General features: G+C 34.0%; 1 protein-coding gene across 2 annotated transcripts in view; it reads right to left on the bottom strand.

Annotated features, from left to right (window-relative positions):
• Positions 1 to 18,868, bottom strand: part of MS3_00000244 (uncharacterized protein) — a 42,711-nt gene extending 23,843 nt beyond the window's left edge. Inside the window, exons 1-7 of one of the 2 annotated variants that reach the window (XM_051208086.1) lie at positions 18,824 to 18,868; positions 16,026 to 16,330; positions 11,163 to 11,334; positions 9,780 to 10,362; positions 4,738 to 5,418; positions 2,264 to 2,847; positions 131 to 589 (exon numbers count right to left, since the gene is read on the bottom strand). In XM_051208086.1, coding sequence (XP_051067513.1) covers positions 131 to 589; positions 2,264 to 2,847; positions 4,738 to 5,418; positions 9,780 to 10,362; positions 11,163 to 11,334; positions 16,026 to 16,276 — 2,730 coding nt within the window. In that variant the 5' untranslated portion in view covers positions 16,277 to 16,330; positions 18,824 to 18,868. Of the gene's footprint in view, positions 1 to 130; positions 590 to 2,263; positions 2,848 to 4,737; positions 5,419 to 9,779; positions 10,363 to 11,162; positions 11,335 to 16,025; positions 18,725 to 18,823 lie in introns of those variants that run through there. The other variant, XM_051208087.1, reaches the window with a different exon arrangement.
• Between the last annotated feature and the right edge of the window lie 1,089 nt (positions 18,869 to 19,957).

Below are 19,957 nucleotides of genomic sequence, written 5' to 3'. Positions count from 1 at the left end.
TTTTACGACATTCAGTTTTGTAATCGAATACACTACTACTTAGACTCCTTCCACAAGAATTATGAAATAATTAGCCTTGTGGTAAGATAAAAGTACGTTAAAAGAAAACCACATGTATTAATAAACTCACAAGATCTGAAACTGTAATTCCATTTGACATAATTGGCATAGATTGCTGCGTAGCATGAACTACAGTATTATTAGAGCATACTGGTAATGATGACGTTACCAATTGACTAGATGGCAATTTTGAACAGATTGTAATTTCATTTACAGATGGACAAGTTTGAAGGCTACCATAACATACAGTAGGAGTACATGATAAATTGTTGACATTATTAAAAGAACTATTGTGATTTGACACTGTAGAAGAATTTGAGCTAATATTTATTCCATGTCTTAATAAATTGTTAGGATATGGTGATAGGTGAGAAGATGAGGAATGATGATATACAGCATTGTTTTCATTGATCAATGAAGTGGCAACAGTTGATTCAAAAGAGTTGATAATACTTCCAGAAGTGGTAACAGTGGTATTATTATTATTATTGTTATTATTATTATTGGTAGTAGTAGTAGTAGCAGTAGTCTACGATAAATATGAATAACAAAATTAAGAATGATCGAAACAGGTTTATTTCATTAAAAGTCATAGAAACGGTAAACTATTGGAGGCAATCAATTAATAAGTGAAAACAATTCAAATGAAAACCAAACTAATTAACATATACAATATTTAACTGACATTTGAATGAATCAGAATGAACAAATATATACGACACATTAAAATAGTTTAAGAAATCTAGCCAATTCAAAATTATATAAATTACTTAATAAATATTCAGCAAATGAAGTAGTATGTATAGAGTGAAGGTGTAAAAGATCTTATGCCTAGTTGAAAGAACCTATTGAGGGAGGACGATGTTGAACATAAAACGTACAATTCAACCTCAACTGGTTCGAATTATCTCGTTGTTGATATTTTGACTGAAATTTGATCAGTCTTGGCTAACATATGTGCATACTGTGCAGCTTGCCTCGATAGTCATTATGATACAAGTTCAGTCCGTCAGCTACAACGTAGGACCAGGGACATATATGCATCAGCTCAAGGTGCCACACCTCATTAATACAACAAGACGAACACCGGATTCATAGAAGCAGTTAACTCAATGGTGGTAATATATCAAAGAAAGATTACCTAGTGGTGGGCAGCGAAAGCAAAAGTGATGGAAAAGGTAGAGGCTGTATGTAACACCAGAAAGCTCTTCAGACCAATAAAAGAAACTGGAATTAATAAGTCAAGTGTAAGTAAGACTATTTCGGAAAAAGACGACACCCTCATCTGCTCTCAGCCCAGACGTTCAGAACGACGGGCGAAACACTTTAAGGAGCAGTTCAGCTACTCTATAACTACCCACCACTCCTAGACAGCATGAATGGAACATTGAAGTAGGTCCCCCGACTCGAGCTGAAGTTCAGAAAGCTATAGCTAATCTGAAATGGGAAAGAGCAGCTGGTCTAGATAAATTGGCTCCAAAGGTTTTTAAGTGTGGTGGTCCAATTTTGATATGAGTTAGTATAGAATAGATTAAATGTGGCTAGCTGTGTAACCCAGGATATATGTTTGGTCCCATTTGGGACTCATCAGCTGAATGTACCTGGATCCGAAAGTCAGTATTCACTCCAAGACTAGAAATAAGTGAAAATCGACTCTTGAATGCAGGCACATCCAGCCAACGAGTCCAAAATAGAATGAAAAGCGCTTTCTGAATTCCACTCCTAGCCATAATCCATCTATTCTGTATGAAACGTATAAATTAGGGACTACAAGTCTTTATGGCTTATGAACAGCGAAATGAAATACTATATATTTCTTATCAATAAAATGACAGACATCGTTGGATATATTTACATGATGATGAACAAACGAACCGCACAAAAGTGATATTAATACAGTGTTAATTTTGTATCAATAGCAGAATAAATTCTTTTCACAATAACACCAGTTTCTAGTAGAAATCTCAAGTTGTTCAAGTGCGAAGACTCAACTCCAAAAGAATAGAATACAGAATTGCGGACTCATTAATTAAGCACCTGTAGCCGACATGTGTCAATGGTGTAACTTCTCACATTTATTTATTATTTCTCACAAAATGCCATCATTACGGTAAATCTAACAAGTTCGTAACCCGTTTAATTATAACGAACGCGCTGTATTTAAGGACAAAAGAACATAGTTCACAGTCAAAATAAAACTCACTTGTGAATCACCATCGCTAATACTAATAGCAGATACCGATGGACTGTTATCATTATAAATCCCGATTTGACAATCTGACAATGGAGATTGGTGCTGTTTTATTGTTGATGTACTGTCAAATAAATCGCTATTAATTTTCTCAGTTAATCCATTGGCTTTAATTTGTTTCTCATAATCCATTGCCGCTTTAGCAGCTAATAAAATTTGATTAATGCGTCTTTCAGTTTCTTGTTCTTCTTTAGACCCAATATTTTCATCTGGATGAACTGATTCGGAAGATTTCATCAAAGAGCGATGACTGTAATGTGTTTCTTTACTAGTTTGTTGGTGGTGGTGATGATGAGAATGATGAGAATCGTTAGACTTTTGAGTTTCTAGATCATATATAAGTTCTGTCTTTTCAGGTCGACTAGTTAAAACACTTAGCGGTTCAATATCATTACGATAGACAAATGGAGAGATTGATTTAGATTTTGTTAGAGAAAAATCCTTTTGACAAGGTGTTGGTACAGGATTTGAGTTAGGAAATAACAGAGATTGTTGATTATTTAAACTAGTAATTTCGCATGTAGATTGAGTAGTCTCTACAGTTGTATTGGTAAAACAAGAAAATGCAATAACACAAATAGCGACATAACAATAATTATGAAGGAAATGTTATAAGTGTGCAGAAAAAAACAGATAATGAGTCTTTTGTAGCAAATAAGCATAAATATAAAGTTGAAACTAATAAACGTGTATTGAACTCTGTTTTGTCAATATATCAAATGAGTTATTACGAATCCAGGTCAGTGGTAATTATACAGTAGTGAGCAAGTATCACAAGCTTTCATATAAAGAATACGATTCATGAAACTTGAAGGAGCCTTCTTAAAACATAACACACTTTTACGCTATTGATTCACATAACAGCAGAAATGATCTTATCTGTTGTTAAAAATGCGTGAATGGTTGTCAATTCCCGGTTGCCCATACTATGGAAGGATACTTTTTGATGTATCTGAAAAGAGGACTCGGTTAGGAGTAATTTCGACAACCTGAGAGTATGATATCAGTGCCTAAAAAACAGCTGCTTGAGGTTAGTCATATATGGCGTTTTCGTGAGTAGTTTTAGATATATCAACTCTGTACTTTCAAGGCCTTATCGATGGTAACGAAAATCTGTGAGACAAGGTGAAGTGTGTTATCTCTAGGGTCGATTCCTCTTGTTTTGAGAGAACAGTATTGCTACAGATAGTTAAACTACCAAAAATATTAATAAGATCTAGTTTAATATGACTTGTTGAAATCTGTCTCTAGGAAGCGACAAAATCTTATTACCAGTAGACCAACAGAACATCAATGCAACAGTCAGTCAGCTACAACGTAGGACCAGGCACATATGTGCATCGGTCCAGGTTGCCATACCGCATCAGCACAACAAGATCAACACCGGATTCATAGCAGTGGTTAGGTCAAAGGTGGTAATATATATGAGAAAGATTGCATATAGAGATATAGTACAAGAAGAAAAAATTGGTTCGTAGAAAGAAAGGTATGAAGCGATTTTAATCTCTTAGTTTAAGGGAAGACAGGGAGTGTATACACCGACGCCATTGTGATCGATTCTCAGCCATGTCACCAAGAGTCTCCAACCATTGGTTACAATAGTCACGCGGACCCCAACCAAGTAGTCTGCATCTACCAACATGGCTCAGACTAGAAGTTAGTGACTTCAAGCACTGATGCCACGTTTTGGTTTGGCCGCCCCTAACTTTCTTCCAACCATCTCCAATACCGGATAGCATTGCACGTCGTGGTAATCGGTGTTCAGGCATACGTAACACGTGGCCCAACCATCTCAGTCGATGAAGATTCATAACCTCATCAACTGATTTACCATCATTTCCTAATACCCTGCGTCTAACCTCACTATTACTTACCCGGTGATCCCAGCAGACGCCAGCAATATTTCTAAGGCATCTGTGGTCAAATACTAGTAGTTTACGGGTGTCTTCTACTCTTAATGGCCATGTTTCGCTGCCGTAAATTAAAACAGAACGGACTGCCGCGCAGTATACTCGTCCTTTTATTGATAGACGGATATCTCGCCTTCGTCATAGGTGACGTAAGTTGACAAAAGCCAAACGAGCTTTCCGAATCCGTGCTGAGATTTCGTCAGACACCAACCCATCAATGCAACAACTCATCCTCAAGTATAAGCTGGTGTACTCGACCGGTCCAAACTGAAAGAGACGGAACAGGGTTCGGACTTGGAACGTATTAGCTGAAATTTAAGCGGTTTAACCAACAAACTATCGGTTCATAATGGAATATAAACTGTCATACTTTCATATGAGTAATAAAACTACAGCTGTTTTGAAAGTGAACAATAAATACAATATATGTTATTCATGGATTCAGATACACTTAATTGAATCCTAGGTTTTGTAGATAAATATATTAACTAGACACAAATGTAATAATACACCTACCGGTTCGTCTACGTTGAGTATTTTTTAAACTATTCACATTATTTGGATCCGATATCCATGCTTGCAATCGTCTATAAGAATCTCGACCACGTGCAGTTAATCTGTACCATGGTCTCGGTTTAGACAATAATTCACTCATTGTACCTTGACTTAATTTAAGTATATGCCTAGAGAATTGGCGTTGTGAAATATTATGCTTTGTAAGAAGATCTCTAACTGTAGCAGCTATTTCAAAAGTGTTCAATGGTTCAATTTGATCTTTCGTAAACTGTTGTGACGAATCAATAGATGTAGGACTGTCTAATGGATCGATGTTCTCATCTATACAGTTGACAACTGCTCCTGAATGACTCAGTGAAATGCACTCATCATTATGGGACAATATAACAGTAGAGGTTGAGGATATAGGTGGATCTGTTGAGGTAGTATTGGTCAAAGTTGTTGATAGACATGTTGTGGTTTGCGGATATCCAGGACCCAGTGAGTTTACCAATAAAATAGGAGGATAAGATTCAGTCGCGCCAGTTTGTGTTGCAATGGTAGTAGTAGTAGTAGCAGTAAAAGTTGTTAGTAAATTAATTTGTTCATTTAAAGGGATATAATGCATTTGACTTATTGACATTGAATCAGTCAAAGTTCGATTGGTTTGTGGACGACTTACGATTGAATTGATAGTATTTTCTACTTGGAATTATAAAGTGAGAAATAGTTATGATCAATTTTTTTGTTGAACGACAGAGCAAATCAAGGTAAAATTTTAACAAGAAACACATGAATTAAACATTCTCTATATAGTGAGAGATATGAGTTCTGAAGAAGCAATTATAAAGATTAGTTCATTAATTAGATTTCAAATAAAAAATGTATTCGATAAATCATTCTCTTCTTTCTTGGGCTAAACCAAACTAAGGACGGTATTTAATTGATTAACTTGGGAACTTTTAAATAAAATAAAAATAATACAGGAGGTTATTTCAAAAGCAAACTTATCATTATTTTAAAACATTGCGACCATGAGCTACGGAAATTGTAACAACAATCATACAACACCAAATTCAGTTGACCAATTCCTATTAATTTCTTTTCAAGGTCATGCGGAGAACTTTTCCCCTATAAAGTCCAGCCTTCCCTAATCCTACTTATATGGAGTTATCATTATCAAAATGGTATCTCAACTGAGACCAGTACAACCTATGCATTAAACTGAGTCTCCTTCAACCAAAACGGAAATATTATGTTTAGTTTCTAATATTATATAATTTACAGACGTGATCAATTGAATAGTGGTTCTGTCTTTTGAAAACCATTCACAATCAGGATTTTGGGAGATCAGTCTCAAGGAGATATTATCATTCATCTAACATCTCAGTCATAATCAGTAATTTTTTGATCAGGTCAATTAAGCCGATACAATAGTATATTTTGTACAACAACAAGAACAATATAATGTAAGTTAAGGTTTTTTCTATTTAAAAACAAGCGTTTACAAATATGTGGTGTTAATTAGTGATCACCTACCACCTTATTATTTTTATATTTAAATTAATAACTATGTGAACTGAATCAATCTCCTTATGTACATCCTCTATTCTATCTTTAGTTTGTTTTCTTTTTTCCGATAAAACACACTTAGAATTACAAAAAGCAACTAATTTAATGAAATATCACCATTTTACCTAATTACCTATTAATTAAAATAGTCGATTAATCAATATGAATCGGACATGAATACAATTCCAAGTATAGGTAGGTAGGTGCCAATTCATTGATATATTACAACGGCAATCATAATCGTGCATGAATACACTTAGATATACGTGAAGAGAAGAAGCATTTCAATAATGTACGTTTCTATTTCAATAATAAAATCTATAATTGATGTGCATTACCTTTATCATTATTAATATCATCATATTATCTGAGATGAAAATCAATAATGATAAACAACATACATACACGCACACATACATGGATACAATAAAAATGGAATAGAATACTGTACGAAATCGGAAAAATATTGATCTTAAGAACAGTATTATTTTCTCTCTCTCTCTCGTTTAGTATTCATGTATATGTGTGCGTGTAGCTATGTACAAATTAATCAACTAATTAATTTATAAACCATCAATAACTGACATTTTTTCTAGAAAATAAGAAAATTAGTGGTAGTTATTTTTTTTCTTCTGAGTAGTTGTTATTCATTGGTTTTTGGAGATTATCATTGACGATGCTAGGATGACTTTATAAAGAAATAATGGACAGGAAATGAATTGATTCCTTCTAATTTATGGAATAGGTAATAAAGCAACTAAAATATTCCTATCAAAACTGGAGTTCTTTCGGGTTCGTTCAATGTAAACAAAAAATACAAATTATTATTATTATTCCCATCTGTTAATTTCAGAAACTCAATTCTATGTTAAACAAGCTGTTGGTTGTAGTTGAAAAAATGTCAGTAAAACTGTGTATATTACAAATAAAATAGGTGCCCGTGGAGCGTTACTTTAAATTATTGCTGAAATTACGCAATAAGGCATAACATCTAGCTGTAAAGTGTCAGACAGAGATGGTATATCGTGGTATAAGGTTATGAAAATTCATCGACGGCCAGTAGTTGAGACATGTGTTTCGCATACTAATAGACTAGGAGGGACCAGAACAAGATATGGCTGTATTATGAGGTGTCACCTTTATGGTCAAAGTAGTATATGATTAAAATTCCTGATAATAGCCCAAAAATAATTTATCTTGACATTACTGATTCATTTTGAGCTATATTCTCTACTTTTTTACGCTAGACGACCATTAACATCAATAGTCTGAGTTTATAGTTCTCTCTCTCTCTTTATTGATATATATGGATGTATCAGGTTCTGCTCAAGAAGAGAGGAGAATAAAAAACATTCCAAAATAAACAATTACACCACTCAATGTAATTAAAATTCTCACGATAACTGATCTCAATTTAATTACAAAAAACATTGAATATTACTATTATTAGTATAGAGGTTTTGTGGAGAATGGTGAATTTTCATAGTTTGGAGAAAGGACTGATCTCATTTAAGTCACCATAGAAAACCAAGAAGCACTGTACAACTGTCTCATCTTGCTACAGAAATCCTCACACGTGCACATTTACGACCTCGAGGAAAGCCAGACCCAAGACCTTAGGCCCCACGTGCGCAAGTGCTTAGCCTCTTGACTACTGGGCCTGGGTTGAACTGAGGAGTCCCATATACTTGAAAAAAAGATCTCCAGTGGGTCCTGATGTTAGTTTGTAGTCTAACTGAGATCAGTTCATGATATTAACTATGAATATTTCTTTCTACATTCAGTAAGAAGTAAACACATGGTGAAAGTATATAATAACTATTAAATTCAGTCTAATAGAGATCATACCATTATGCTTAACAAATTGCTTACAAGCTCATGTCAGTCAATCAAAAAGAATTGTAGTCAGGTGTAATTCCGATAATTAAACGTGAACTTTGGAATTATTATGTGATAGATACTAGTTTAGTGATTTCTAACAAGTAGTATAGTTAGAAAGACATCGTTTTCAGTCTATGAGATATTAGAAAAAATAACAACGATGAAACTATTGTCAAAAATGTATTGATTGACAAAGTAAATCTATTTATACATGAAAGCTTGAACTACAATAGTAACAGTCAAGTTACTCAAAAGAACATGTTAAACTTGTAGTCGGATAAATGTTTAGTAAAGCTCGACAACTGCTAAACATAGGAAACGTAATTTTAGTGTTTAAATTAGAGAATTGTTCAATTAATTTTACTGGAAATGGCTTACCAATTGAGTGGAATAACAAAATAACTATTTTAACCCACAGATAAATTTTACATTATAATTTATCGGTGTATTTAAAATCTTCGATAGAATGTTGCACCCAATTGGCTTTGAAATAGTGTACGAGTCTAAAGACCAGGAGGTCAATGGAAGACAAGACTAGTGTGTACAAACTACAAAATTAAATGCGACCACCGGTATCATAATACACCAACCAAACGAGTCATTGGATTGCTTAGATAAATAATATATGAGGACCATTTAATATTGCACGATATTATCATTGATTTCAACATACAAACAAAGTCAGATAACCATAGCTGAGTTTATCCGAGACATTATAAAGGCTCAAACTCATAAACTATGAAACTATTTATTGTAACATACCATTCAAGTGAGATAATTATCAATAAATATGGTCGAGTAATGTTGGGGTAATCATGAGATCGCTCAATTTTTCGTAATAATCTTATTCTTACTAGCAACAATAACCACTACTACTTTTCTTTAATTTAATGTTTTGCACGATCTTTGCCCTTTACTGATTGGTTGTCACTACTTTTAGTTCGCTAGTTCTTTGTGTACTTGAAGTTCATGCATTCGTTACTATATATAGTGGCTTTTACTATTTGAGGTTAATCTGCTTGAATATCAATTTTTTCCAACAGCTCATCGTTTTTTGTGTTAACAGCCAATTGTTAAAGTGTTGTATCTAAACTGGTGTTATCGTTCGCACTAGACCAGCTTAATCGTTCGATCATTCGCAAATATATCGTAAGTCGACCGGAGACCCCAGTAGATATAATCGTTTTTTTCATTAAGATGCAACAGGTCAGCTTAGAAAGAATAAACAAGTATAAATACCATTACAGAACAGATATTATTGCCAGTCTTTAGAGACTACGATTAGTCCAGTAACATGGAATGAAGTTAATCATAGGTTGAAGAAATAGATCCATGGAAAAATCATAGGGATGCGTGCATTGAGTGAATTTTACTACTGAAATTGAGTTAAATAAAATATTAATGATCGGAAAAATTGATAGTCCACACCACCACCGACAAAGAAAAGTCTAAAAATAGGATATTTGCGACGACCTTCCAGTACTATAATGTTTTCAATGGTGGTCTAACTTAGATCAGTTCATGGTTTTAATGAAAAACAAACACATGATATAAACCCTAAAACGCAAATTCAATCATACATCAGAAGAAAATATATTAAAATAACATACCCAATGGAATCTTTGAATTCACACACAACGGAATACATGAAGGAACTGAACCATGAAGTACAGATAAAACTGACGGTGAAGATGAAATACTTGAAGGTGAAATCGGTAAGTTTTCTGATGATGATGGGTTTGTTAAAATTTTTAAAGGCATAAAAGATGTAGACAGAGTGGAAGGATTGTAGATTACACTTGATGGAAGTGTTGTCGCCGCTGTTGATGTACAGTATGATGGTGAACTGATGTTAGTCACATAATTAAGATTGTCTGATGTAGGTAATTGATTATGAGTAATTTTAGTATTATGTACATTGTTCAATGGAAAACTAGCTGAACAAATGTCAATGGTAGACAACTCCGTATTTATCATTGGATTAATTGGTGAAAATATAGGCGTATTATTTTTATTATTACACAGATAAATGGATGAATTTAAAGGATGTGAGTACGCAGAAGACGTTGTTGTTGTACATGAAGACTGAAGATGAATTCGATTAATTAGAATATTTTGGATAGATACTAAAACAGTTTGAATTTCTAAAAATTGTTGTTTTAATTGACTGACTTCTTGAGATAATTTATTTTGCTGGGAATGATAAAAGTTAAATGGTGAATAATTACGAATATCGATGTCTTTGAGTGGTGCTTACACTTAAAGAAATATGTACAAATTGGTTCAGCCAAATAAAGTAAGCGGAACGCAGCGAAATATAATTTCAAACTGACTTAATAACTCAGAATGAAATAAACAAAATATTAAGCAATCTCTACAAAATCGTTATTTGGTACCGAAAATCTGGAATTAAAGTAACTTTACTTGGAAAATAAATATTCACTGAAAAAACCTTCAAACCAACGACTCTAAATGCACCAGTTACACATTCATATTATATCCCCCAAATATCCAGATACGGCCAGTGGTGGGGAAAGAAATGCTCTTATATGGCCTCACATAGATAGCCACCGCCAGGGAAGTCCTATTTACTACCTTCTCGCATCGACTGTGTTGTTTACGGAAAGCAGATGCCCGACGTTTAAACCAGGTTGATGGGTACCGAGAATTTACTTAGGGAAGTAGGGTAACCTTGATTTCAGACCGATGGTGCACATGCGCTCTAGGATCATGAGGGGACAAATAGTGTATGAACCTATCTACGATAGAAATAACTACAGAAAATAGCTGGATTACTTAGTTTTGTATGAAACAAAGCTGTAAAGCGAAATATGAATATATTAATTGGGAAAATGACTAAATCAATAATGAATTCTATAAGACTGTAACAATTTATGTTTTTGTTAAACTCGTTATGTACATGAATAAGAGATGAATCGTCAGTACATTAAATTGTTAAATATAAAAAGTAAATATGCATCAATGTATATTACCTGATTTCGTACATCTTTTAAAATTTTCATACGAATACAGTTTTCTCTACATTGATGACAGCATGTTGAAGAGGAATTATTTAGTCTGGTGATAGTTGGACAAGAATTTGTTGAAACCGAACAATTATCATCGTCATTCTCAAAAACAGTTTCGTCAACATCAATTTTATGTCTAACAAAAAAAAAACAATCAATTGAACAATTAAATGTGTACAGGGAAAAAAGTCACGACAAAGAAGAGGTCATCAACATAGTAAAATAATCACCAATAGTCAAAGAAATAACAAGAAAGTTCATCGCCAACAATAAACAAATGAAGTGTTGACAGTGAAAGTATACTTTACTGACAACCTTTCCAGCGACCAGTAAAATGACTTTGAGAAAGTAAAGCAGATTCTCGACCAATCCAGATGCAAGGAGTATTGAGCGAAAAGAATATGTTTTATGCATTTTGCAATTAGCTTTTTGATTTTTCCATGTTTTGAACTTTTTGTGAAGATCCAAGAGCAACAATCTTCAACTTGACTGGAGACAGATACCAAAAGAATGAACAGCACTTAGCAAAAATTGGAAAGGACAGCCTATAAAAGTGTAGGTTGGAGATTCCTGATCGGTGGGTTTTTTTCTCCACGACGGGTAACAAGCGTAAACAAGTAAGACTGCTACCAGAAATATCATATTTTTACAAAGTAACAACCAGTTTTATCGTTCGATTATACATCTAAAACAAGATTAATTATAAATATCTCGGTTCTAGATGTCAGTTTCAGCCCAGTAGTTACGTCTTCAAACTGCGAAACTGAGTGACAAGGGATTAAATTGACCAAGGACCACCAGCTCCAGTAGGATTACCGGTACACCATACTGACGAATGCTAAATAACACGAAACCTAAGTTCAGGGTTTCCTATCGGTCAATTTCAACCAGCTATCATCTACTATTTTATTTTTAGGTCTTCAGTCTTAAAATTACTTTATACTTTTTATTTTAAGAATTTATATTCTCTAGAATAATGTCCTTTAAGCCTAAAGTTAGGCGTTACCACTGCTACTGTTACTCTTCCTACGGTTTGGGCATTGCGCTGTATTAATGTTATATAGTAACTTGGAACAAAGCATATATGTCCCAGTTCCTGACTAATTATGTAAATTTATAATATGTGCATGGAAGTGGGAAGTCCTGATTAATAAATATCATCATTACTCAGTAGTTCCATTTGATTCAATATATAACAAGCTCTACACTAGGGTATCAAAATACAATAAATTAACACACATTTTTAATTATTGCACAAAAATGACAAATATTGGCGTCCAAATGTATCATTTTTATGTATTAGACAGAAAACTAGTACACTTTTCATATTGACAATTCAAAAATACAGTATCATATCCTCCAACAAAGAACTAGACTAGCTATTGGTTAATAATAATAATGAACAACAACAAAAAACACTGAGGTAGGTGTGGGTGAATGAATGAGTGAACGGACAAACGAGCATTTGCGCTGAATAATAATAATAATAATAATAATAATAATAATATCTATTCGAATTGGACCAATCAGTCAGTCAATCGAAAAAAAATATTCATCGATCATGATCAATAAATCAGAACTGACACAAAGAAACAGATGTTTTCAATAAATTATGTGATAGATAACGTTAACAATAATTAAGCTGTACATCAAATTTTCTACCGCTGCTCAGTATTCAATACGATGTTGTTAAATAGGCACACACACACAAAGACCTCTTACAAAAAACTATGCATATATATATATATGATTAATTTCTCTCTCTCTCTCTTATAATCGATTACAGATATATATATATATTTATGTAGATAGAGAAATTATTGATTGGTGGGTAAGAATTAATTCATAGGAAATCTATAAGTAGAAAAGCGATATAATAGATGACCTTGACAAATAGCAAATCATTTTAAAGATAGACGGGGGTTAGACTATGAAAACCACAAACATCCAAATGTTGATTATTCAATAATAACAATGCTGATCATTAAATAAAACAAGAAAAAGAAGCAAAAAATGATGATAGATAGGATGAAGAGCATGTTAGAAGCTGACTCATTCATTTCTATCTATGGTATGAGAAAGATTTTCTATCATGATAATTATAAGAGAATTAGCGTTAAGATGGTTCAATCTGTTTTCAACAAAGTGTGTATATCATTATCTAAGCAAGTAAAAGACGCATAAGAAGCTCCGACGTACTATTTCGACGATATGTAGTCGGGTAATGATAAGCGAGGTCTTTTAAAGAAAATTCTAATGGTACACACACATACACGCATTACGTTAACTAAATACAAAAAGATTGAATTTACGGGAACTGATATTCAAGATCGATCTCCGATTTTAGTGTCTTAAGTAATGGGGTCAGAGTTTCAGTCGCATATGGCATACTGACACTGTTGAAGATACATGTATTTAAAAAGTCATGAATGGGATAAAACGCGCATCGTGGATTTCATTGTTAATCATTACCTAAAAATTACTAAACAAATCCAAACTATACACGACATTGATTTTAGCAAACTGGTGAACTGTATCTAAGACGAACTGGTTCATTACAAGAACTAATCATCTAAGTGTTGTTTCATGTACAACTAAATTCACCAATGAAGATAAATGTATTAATGGCATAAAATGGTATACTTACGTATGATTTTCCGGAAACTAAAACCGTTACCTATTGGCAGTTTCATAGTGTGAATTATTTTGTACAACCACAATTATTTCTGATAAGAAAACATTTTAAATAATCACATTATACACCACTGAGATTTCAATATTTATTCCGCAGGATTTTGATTGAGTGTTTACTCATTTGTTTGAAACACATCAACTTGCATATACATGACGGAGTGTATCAATACATTTCAAATTAAGTTAGGATTCAGTATAAATCGTTTTTAGCATTTCAGTGTTATCTGAGGACTAGCTTATATTTGGAAATAAGTTACATGAACGAATGACAAATTCATATAATCCTACATGTTTTCTTTTTTTCACTTGAACAAAACATGGAGAGGTGTGATTACAGTACTATGTCAATTATCTTTATTCTTCCATCTGTAATTATGTCGTAATTTAGCTATTGGGTTTGAACTTTCCAATGACTTCATCATCAAGTGTAGTGATAATACAGCCAAAAATCTAGTTGTAAGGTGTGAGAACTGAAATGCGGGATAAATATAGGGACTAGCTGATTACTTGGATCGATCGCTTCACTTATCTTGGAAGTCTCATCAGCTCTTGTGGTCTGGTGTGTGACGAAATCTTAGCACGGATACAGAAGGCTCGACTAGCTCTTGCCAACTTGCGTCATTTATGGCGTAGGCGAGATATCCGTCTATCAACCAAAGGACGTGTTTACTGCGCAGCAGTTCGTTCCGTCGTACTTCATGGCAATGAAACATGGCCGGTAAGAGTAGAGGATATTCTTAGGTTACTAGTATTCGATCGTAGATGTCTTTGAAGCATTGCTCGTATATCCTGGGAGCGTCGAGTAAGTAACGCAGTTGTTAAGAAACGGGTACTAGGCAAGGATGGCAAATCAACTGATGAAGTTGAGATGGCTGGGACACGTGTTACGTATGCCCAACCACCGACTGCCTCGATGTGCGATGTTCAATGGTATAGGAGTAGATTGGAAGAAAGCTGGGGTCGGCCAGACCAAAACATGTCACAAGTCTATGAGTCACTGATAAGTGAACTGAGTCATGTTGGTAGGTGTAGACTACATGATTGGGGACCGAGAGATGATAGCAACCGATGGTTAGAGACCCTGAATGACATGGCTCAAAATCGTTTGAAATGGCGCAGGTGCATCCACTCTTTGTGTTCTCCCAAATTCTAATCTTCTGAATTCTTCATGTCCCTTTCTTATTTTCTCTTTCCAAATTTATTTCACTGGATTATACTCCTTGAATAAAATCTTCAAACCCTAATTTTTCTGATTACAGCTTATACTCTTACTACATCTAGAGCTACGGGATTTGAATCGACCACTGCATCTCTGTGCTAATGTGGTGTGGCAACTCGAAGTGATGTACGTACGTATGAAGTTCTACGTTGTTACTGACTGACTGAATCAGCCGTATTATACTACAGGGTGACTAGCAATAAATAATCCGGACAACGCAGTTCAACAGTAACGCAGTCACTCCAAAATCGAGGGCTTGGGAAGTGATCTTCTTGGCTACTGAAGGATTTAGAAATGTGACTGAAGTTCCATTGCTGGGTGTTGGATTATTGGTTAAAGGTGTTTGAATTTTAGCCAGGTTCAAGACCCGTTTCATGTACTTCAGTTAAGGCAGTCGGGTAGTATTATCATCCGCCACACTTGGAGTGTGACTCATACCCAATTACTTGGGAAATAAGTTAAGAAAAAAAGTAGTGTTGCGTTACATTTTTAAATTTCATCATTCAAGAGCAAAAAGGTAAAGAAAAATCTTACCGAATATTTTAGTACTAGAAACTCGATTTCCAATCAATAAATCACAGGTTAAAAATCAGGTGAACCTGATTTGGTTTCGATAGATAACTGATATTACTAGCTCTATCAACAAAATTTTCGTCATAAATCGTTAAATATATTACTAATCTGTTAAATATTTTTTTACTTCTTTAATAATATACAGACTAGGAAGACTACTAACTATGTACATTGTACAACTGTGTAATTAACTTGTGAGGTGTGATAGTTCATTCGATAAATACACTACAGTTTAGTGCTTAAAGAACAGATAAGATAAACACAGATTTTGAGTTGATAAACATGTACTTGTCCTAATTATTATTAATTTTAGTAGCGGACGAAGACATAATAAACCTTACCCAATTAATCGTTTTAAGTGCCGACCACAACGTTTGAGGATTTTCAATCTGTACATAGAACTTGAAGGTCTGTTTTTATATGACTTTCTGTTTTTAAAGTGTGTCAAATAGTGGTGACTAGATGGATCATCCTTTACAGAATGTAAATTATTTTGTCGATCCATTAATGTAGCCCGAGAAATCGTCGAATTTACGATAGCAACGGAATGCCCAGATGTTGCTGACGGATCACTTTTCTCCAAAGTGCACATTCTATAGAAAAGTGGCTATTTTGAATGACTCCAGTAGAACATATGACGAATTATCTACACGCGAAACAAAATAAAATAACCAGTTACACAATGTGAGAATTATAACAACCAGAAAACAAACACCCATGGTATAAACCATTGCGCTACCTCAAATAATTAGACTGTAAATCTGGGTTATTAAAGTCTAGATATACAATAGAAAATAGTTCAAAGCCAGTATTTCTACTCCGTGCATATGGAACATAAACTAGCCAATGGTATTCAGTTTACGTTTTTAGAACTGATATAATTTTGTGGAAGCTACATGCAATTAATCACGTAAATTTATTTAACGCAGAGAACTTGTTAAATGAGTGAATTCATGACATTGGTGATTTAAGCGCGTTCAACTTATTTTGCCTCAGAAACTCATACTAACGTGGCCGGTTTCAGTAACGTTACATAAAAAATTGAGTTTGTATAAAAATAATTACCGCACGATAATGATCTGTAAACAGTAAGCATTGATCTGCAACTTTCATAACCAGTGGTGAGGTCAATTAGGGGTTCCCAAATGAACATGTGAAAAGTAAACCAAAGGAGGCTAAAAGACTATTTGTGAGATACTGAAGAAAAAAGAGCGAGTAAAGATTAATTCATCTGTGTCCTGATAAGCATTTGTTTATAGCAAGCACCAATATAAGACGTCCCTTAACATAATCACCAATATCTATTCAACCGTTGGTAAAGATGGCCACTAAACAGAGATGAGCCAAGGGTTCATGTAGTTTTTGAATTATTTGTCTATACATCTACCAAATTAATGTTTCGAATCAAACGAAAATGGATTTAATACTGATTGAATTTTATGCCCGATTTTCAAATAGAAACATCTAATATGTACTTAAAGAATTGGTTATGAGGTGGAAAATAGTAGCCTATTTTTACACTATTGTATGGAAATATCAAGTAAAGTTTATTTAGAAATTAGAATTGAAAGGTTACATTTGATTGAAGACTAGAAAAGTAGACTTCGGTAGCATTAAATAAGGAATTAAAAATCCATCTTCTTAGCTACAAAAAACTTATGGCACACAAGCGACGTAGGAGCTGCCTGATAAAAACTAATTCACTAAAAGTATTAGTACAAATTTATAACGAAAGGATCATGAATAGGCATTAGTATGGACATGCTTTAACATTGAAAGTCAACCCAACTTCAAGAGGAGATAGGTCTGGAATTTACTTAGGTGATAACTTGTGGTCACTAGTTTGACCAATATATTTGCTACAATGAGAATCAAAAAATTAGTTCGTTAGGTATGGTGAAGTTTGTTTCTGAAAAGAAACTGCGTTACCTCCACTTATCTTGGAAATCAGGATTAGTGGAATTATTGACTTAGAAGCAAACAAGTTGTTAGGTTTATGCTAACTGACGCTACATGTATTGCTGTAACATTAGTACATATTACCAATGGGACAATGAAGAACATAAATCGTTTTGCTTAAGAAGTGTTGATGACAATTTAATAGAAACACACTAACGATGACATGAGGAATAGCGTCTAGGTAAAGGTCATATACCTGATAACTGGAGGCACGGGTTGTGAGTCTAATAGACGATTTGATAGCAACGTACACACTAGCTTTTTAAACTAGATATTATTGAACGTGGTGTTATATTACGGATGACTATGTGACGATTCGTGCATCACTCTACTAATGGTTACGTCGAAAGTACTCGCTGACATTTTTGTGGTCAAAATAATTGCATGGCAAAAATTTATGGGTAATATTATGTGAGCTTTTGTGAGCATTGATCACTTAGGTCTCTTGTGACAACCAAAAGGAATGCTAGCGATAAAAATCTGACATCACAGAAATTGGAAAAAGACCGGTTGCAAATTTAAGGTTTTGGTATGAGTTTTCAAGTCCAACATTAGCAGGTTAACTGAATGACAAAATTTGCAACTACTAAGTGAAAAAAAGCCGCTACCAGGTCAAAATAAATGTGTAGTAACTGAAGGAAATGTGCCAAAACACTCTTAAAGATTGTGATTTCACCAGTGTTTAGGCAAATGGAAACCTTAAATCTATAATTGCTCATCTTCAACTAAATATACTGTACAACGTACATTGCCCAATGAATATGCCACAATAAAATAAATTAAAACTTCCCAATCTAGTACTACGTGACATACATAACTAGGTATTATTAGGATGATGGATAATGAGATTAATTTTAGTGACTGAAATCTATCAAAGATAGTTTGTCCTTGATATAAAAACAATCAAATATGCCAGAAAAGATCAAATTTAGACATATTTTTCGGAAATATATAGGGTGAAAATGCCACGTTTTCGCCTATGACACTCCAGACAACGATAGGCAATCAACATTAGGAGGGAATCTGTACGCTGGAGCCAAGCGATAAATATAACTGTGAAAGTTGGTTTAAGTTTCACCAGAAAATTTCATCGATTAGACGAGACAATAAACTGAGGCAACTTAAACCGAGTGTTAAAAATGCATTAAGCCATTATCCATCACAGGAAATAAAAACATACAGTGCATCAGAATGATAAAATCCAACGAACATCCAAACATTGAACCGTTTGAAAACAAATGACCTAAGTAATTGAAGAAACTAAACAAAAGTACTCAGTCGTTAAATAATTTCGTGTAGTTGTAGATAGAATTAGGTATACTATGATTTGCAATCTTTCGTACCTACTGTCTGAGGATTACTGAAACTTGCGAATAGGGATTTATGTATTCAACAAACAGCAGTTTTAGTTAAATAGTTTAAGATGATATTCTGAGTCCTTGTGAAAACATGGAGTTCAGTGTAAATGAACTCTATCAACTTATTTCTGTCCATTTAGACAGTAGACAAATATAAGACTCAAGCGTTTTTAAAAATAGAAAGTAACCCTATAGTGCCATAAGCTAAACTAGACGAAGATTCCGATTACATCCTATATGCTTTATGTTAGGGCTTAATTTAAGTGTGTCTCAGAGGATTTTAACCAGTGACCATAATCTAGCAGGCTATCATTAGGTTAGCTCTACTTCCATCATTCTAGGAGGTATAAATCTAGTGGTTTCAGGAATTCCTTGTGTGACCAGTACATAAGTCCATATACTAATTTTATGGCTCACCTTCAAATACACTTTGGTGCTTTTATCCATTCCTCAAAGAGGAGGAAACATCTTTTTTTGTTCCTTAATAACTTTAAATAAAACCGAAAAAACTCAAATGTTCAATGATACCAGTCCAAGAATGGCCGAAAGGCATATTAGTTACACTTAGAGTATATTAGGTCGTAGGGAACAAATCTTTCCCAGTTAACTTGTATTCTACCCATTGGCTTCGGTTTCGGAGATCGGAAAGTCTGAATGGATTTCACCCTAAGTTGATGGAAAGCCTTATCAAGTATTGGTGAAACCCATAGCTTTGTACTACATAAGGTCATATTCAGTAATAACTCTTATCTAGCATATTTGAATGGGGGGAGATTTCCTATTCTGTCAGCTCAAGATTGCACGTTAGTGAGCCGAGGCGTCCAAATTTTCAGACACTGTATTCAGTACTTTGATTTTTTCAAATAAATTTGAAGAATATGGTAGTGCGATTGCTTTCATCCAGATAAGCCAGAGGCGAGAATTCATTGACTAGAAATACTTTATTCGTAAAGATA

Source organism: Schistosoma haematobium, chromosome 2 (genome assembly GCF_000699445.3).
Source record: "Schistosoma haematobium chromosome 2, whole genome shotgun sequence".
Classification (NCBI taxonomy): domain Eukaryota; kingdom Metazoa; phylum Platyhelminthes; class Trematoda; order Strigeidida; family Schistosomatidae; genus Schistosoma; species Schistosoma haematobium.
This window is presented reverse-complemented; position numbering and strand designations above follow the sequence as displayed.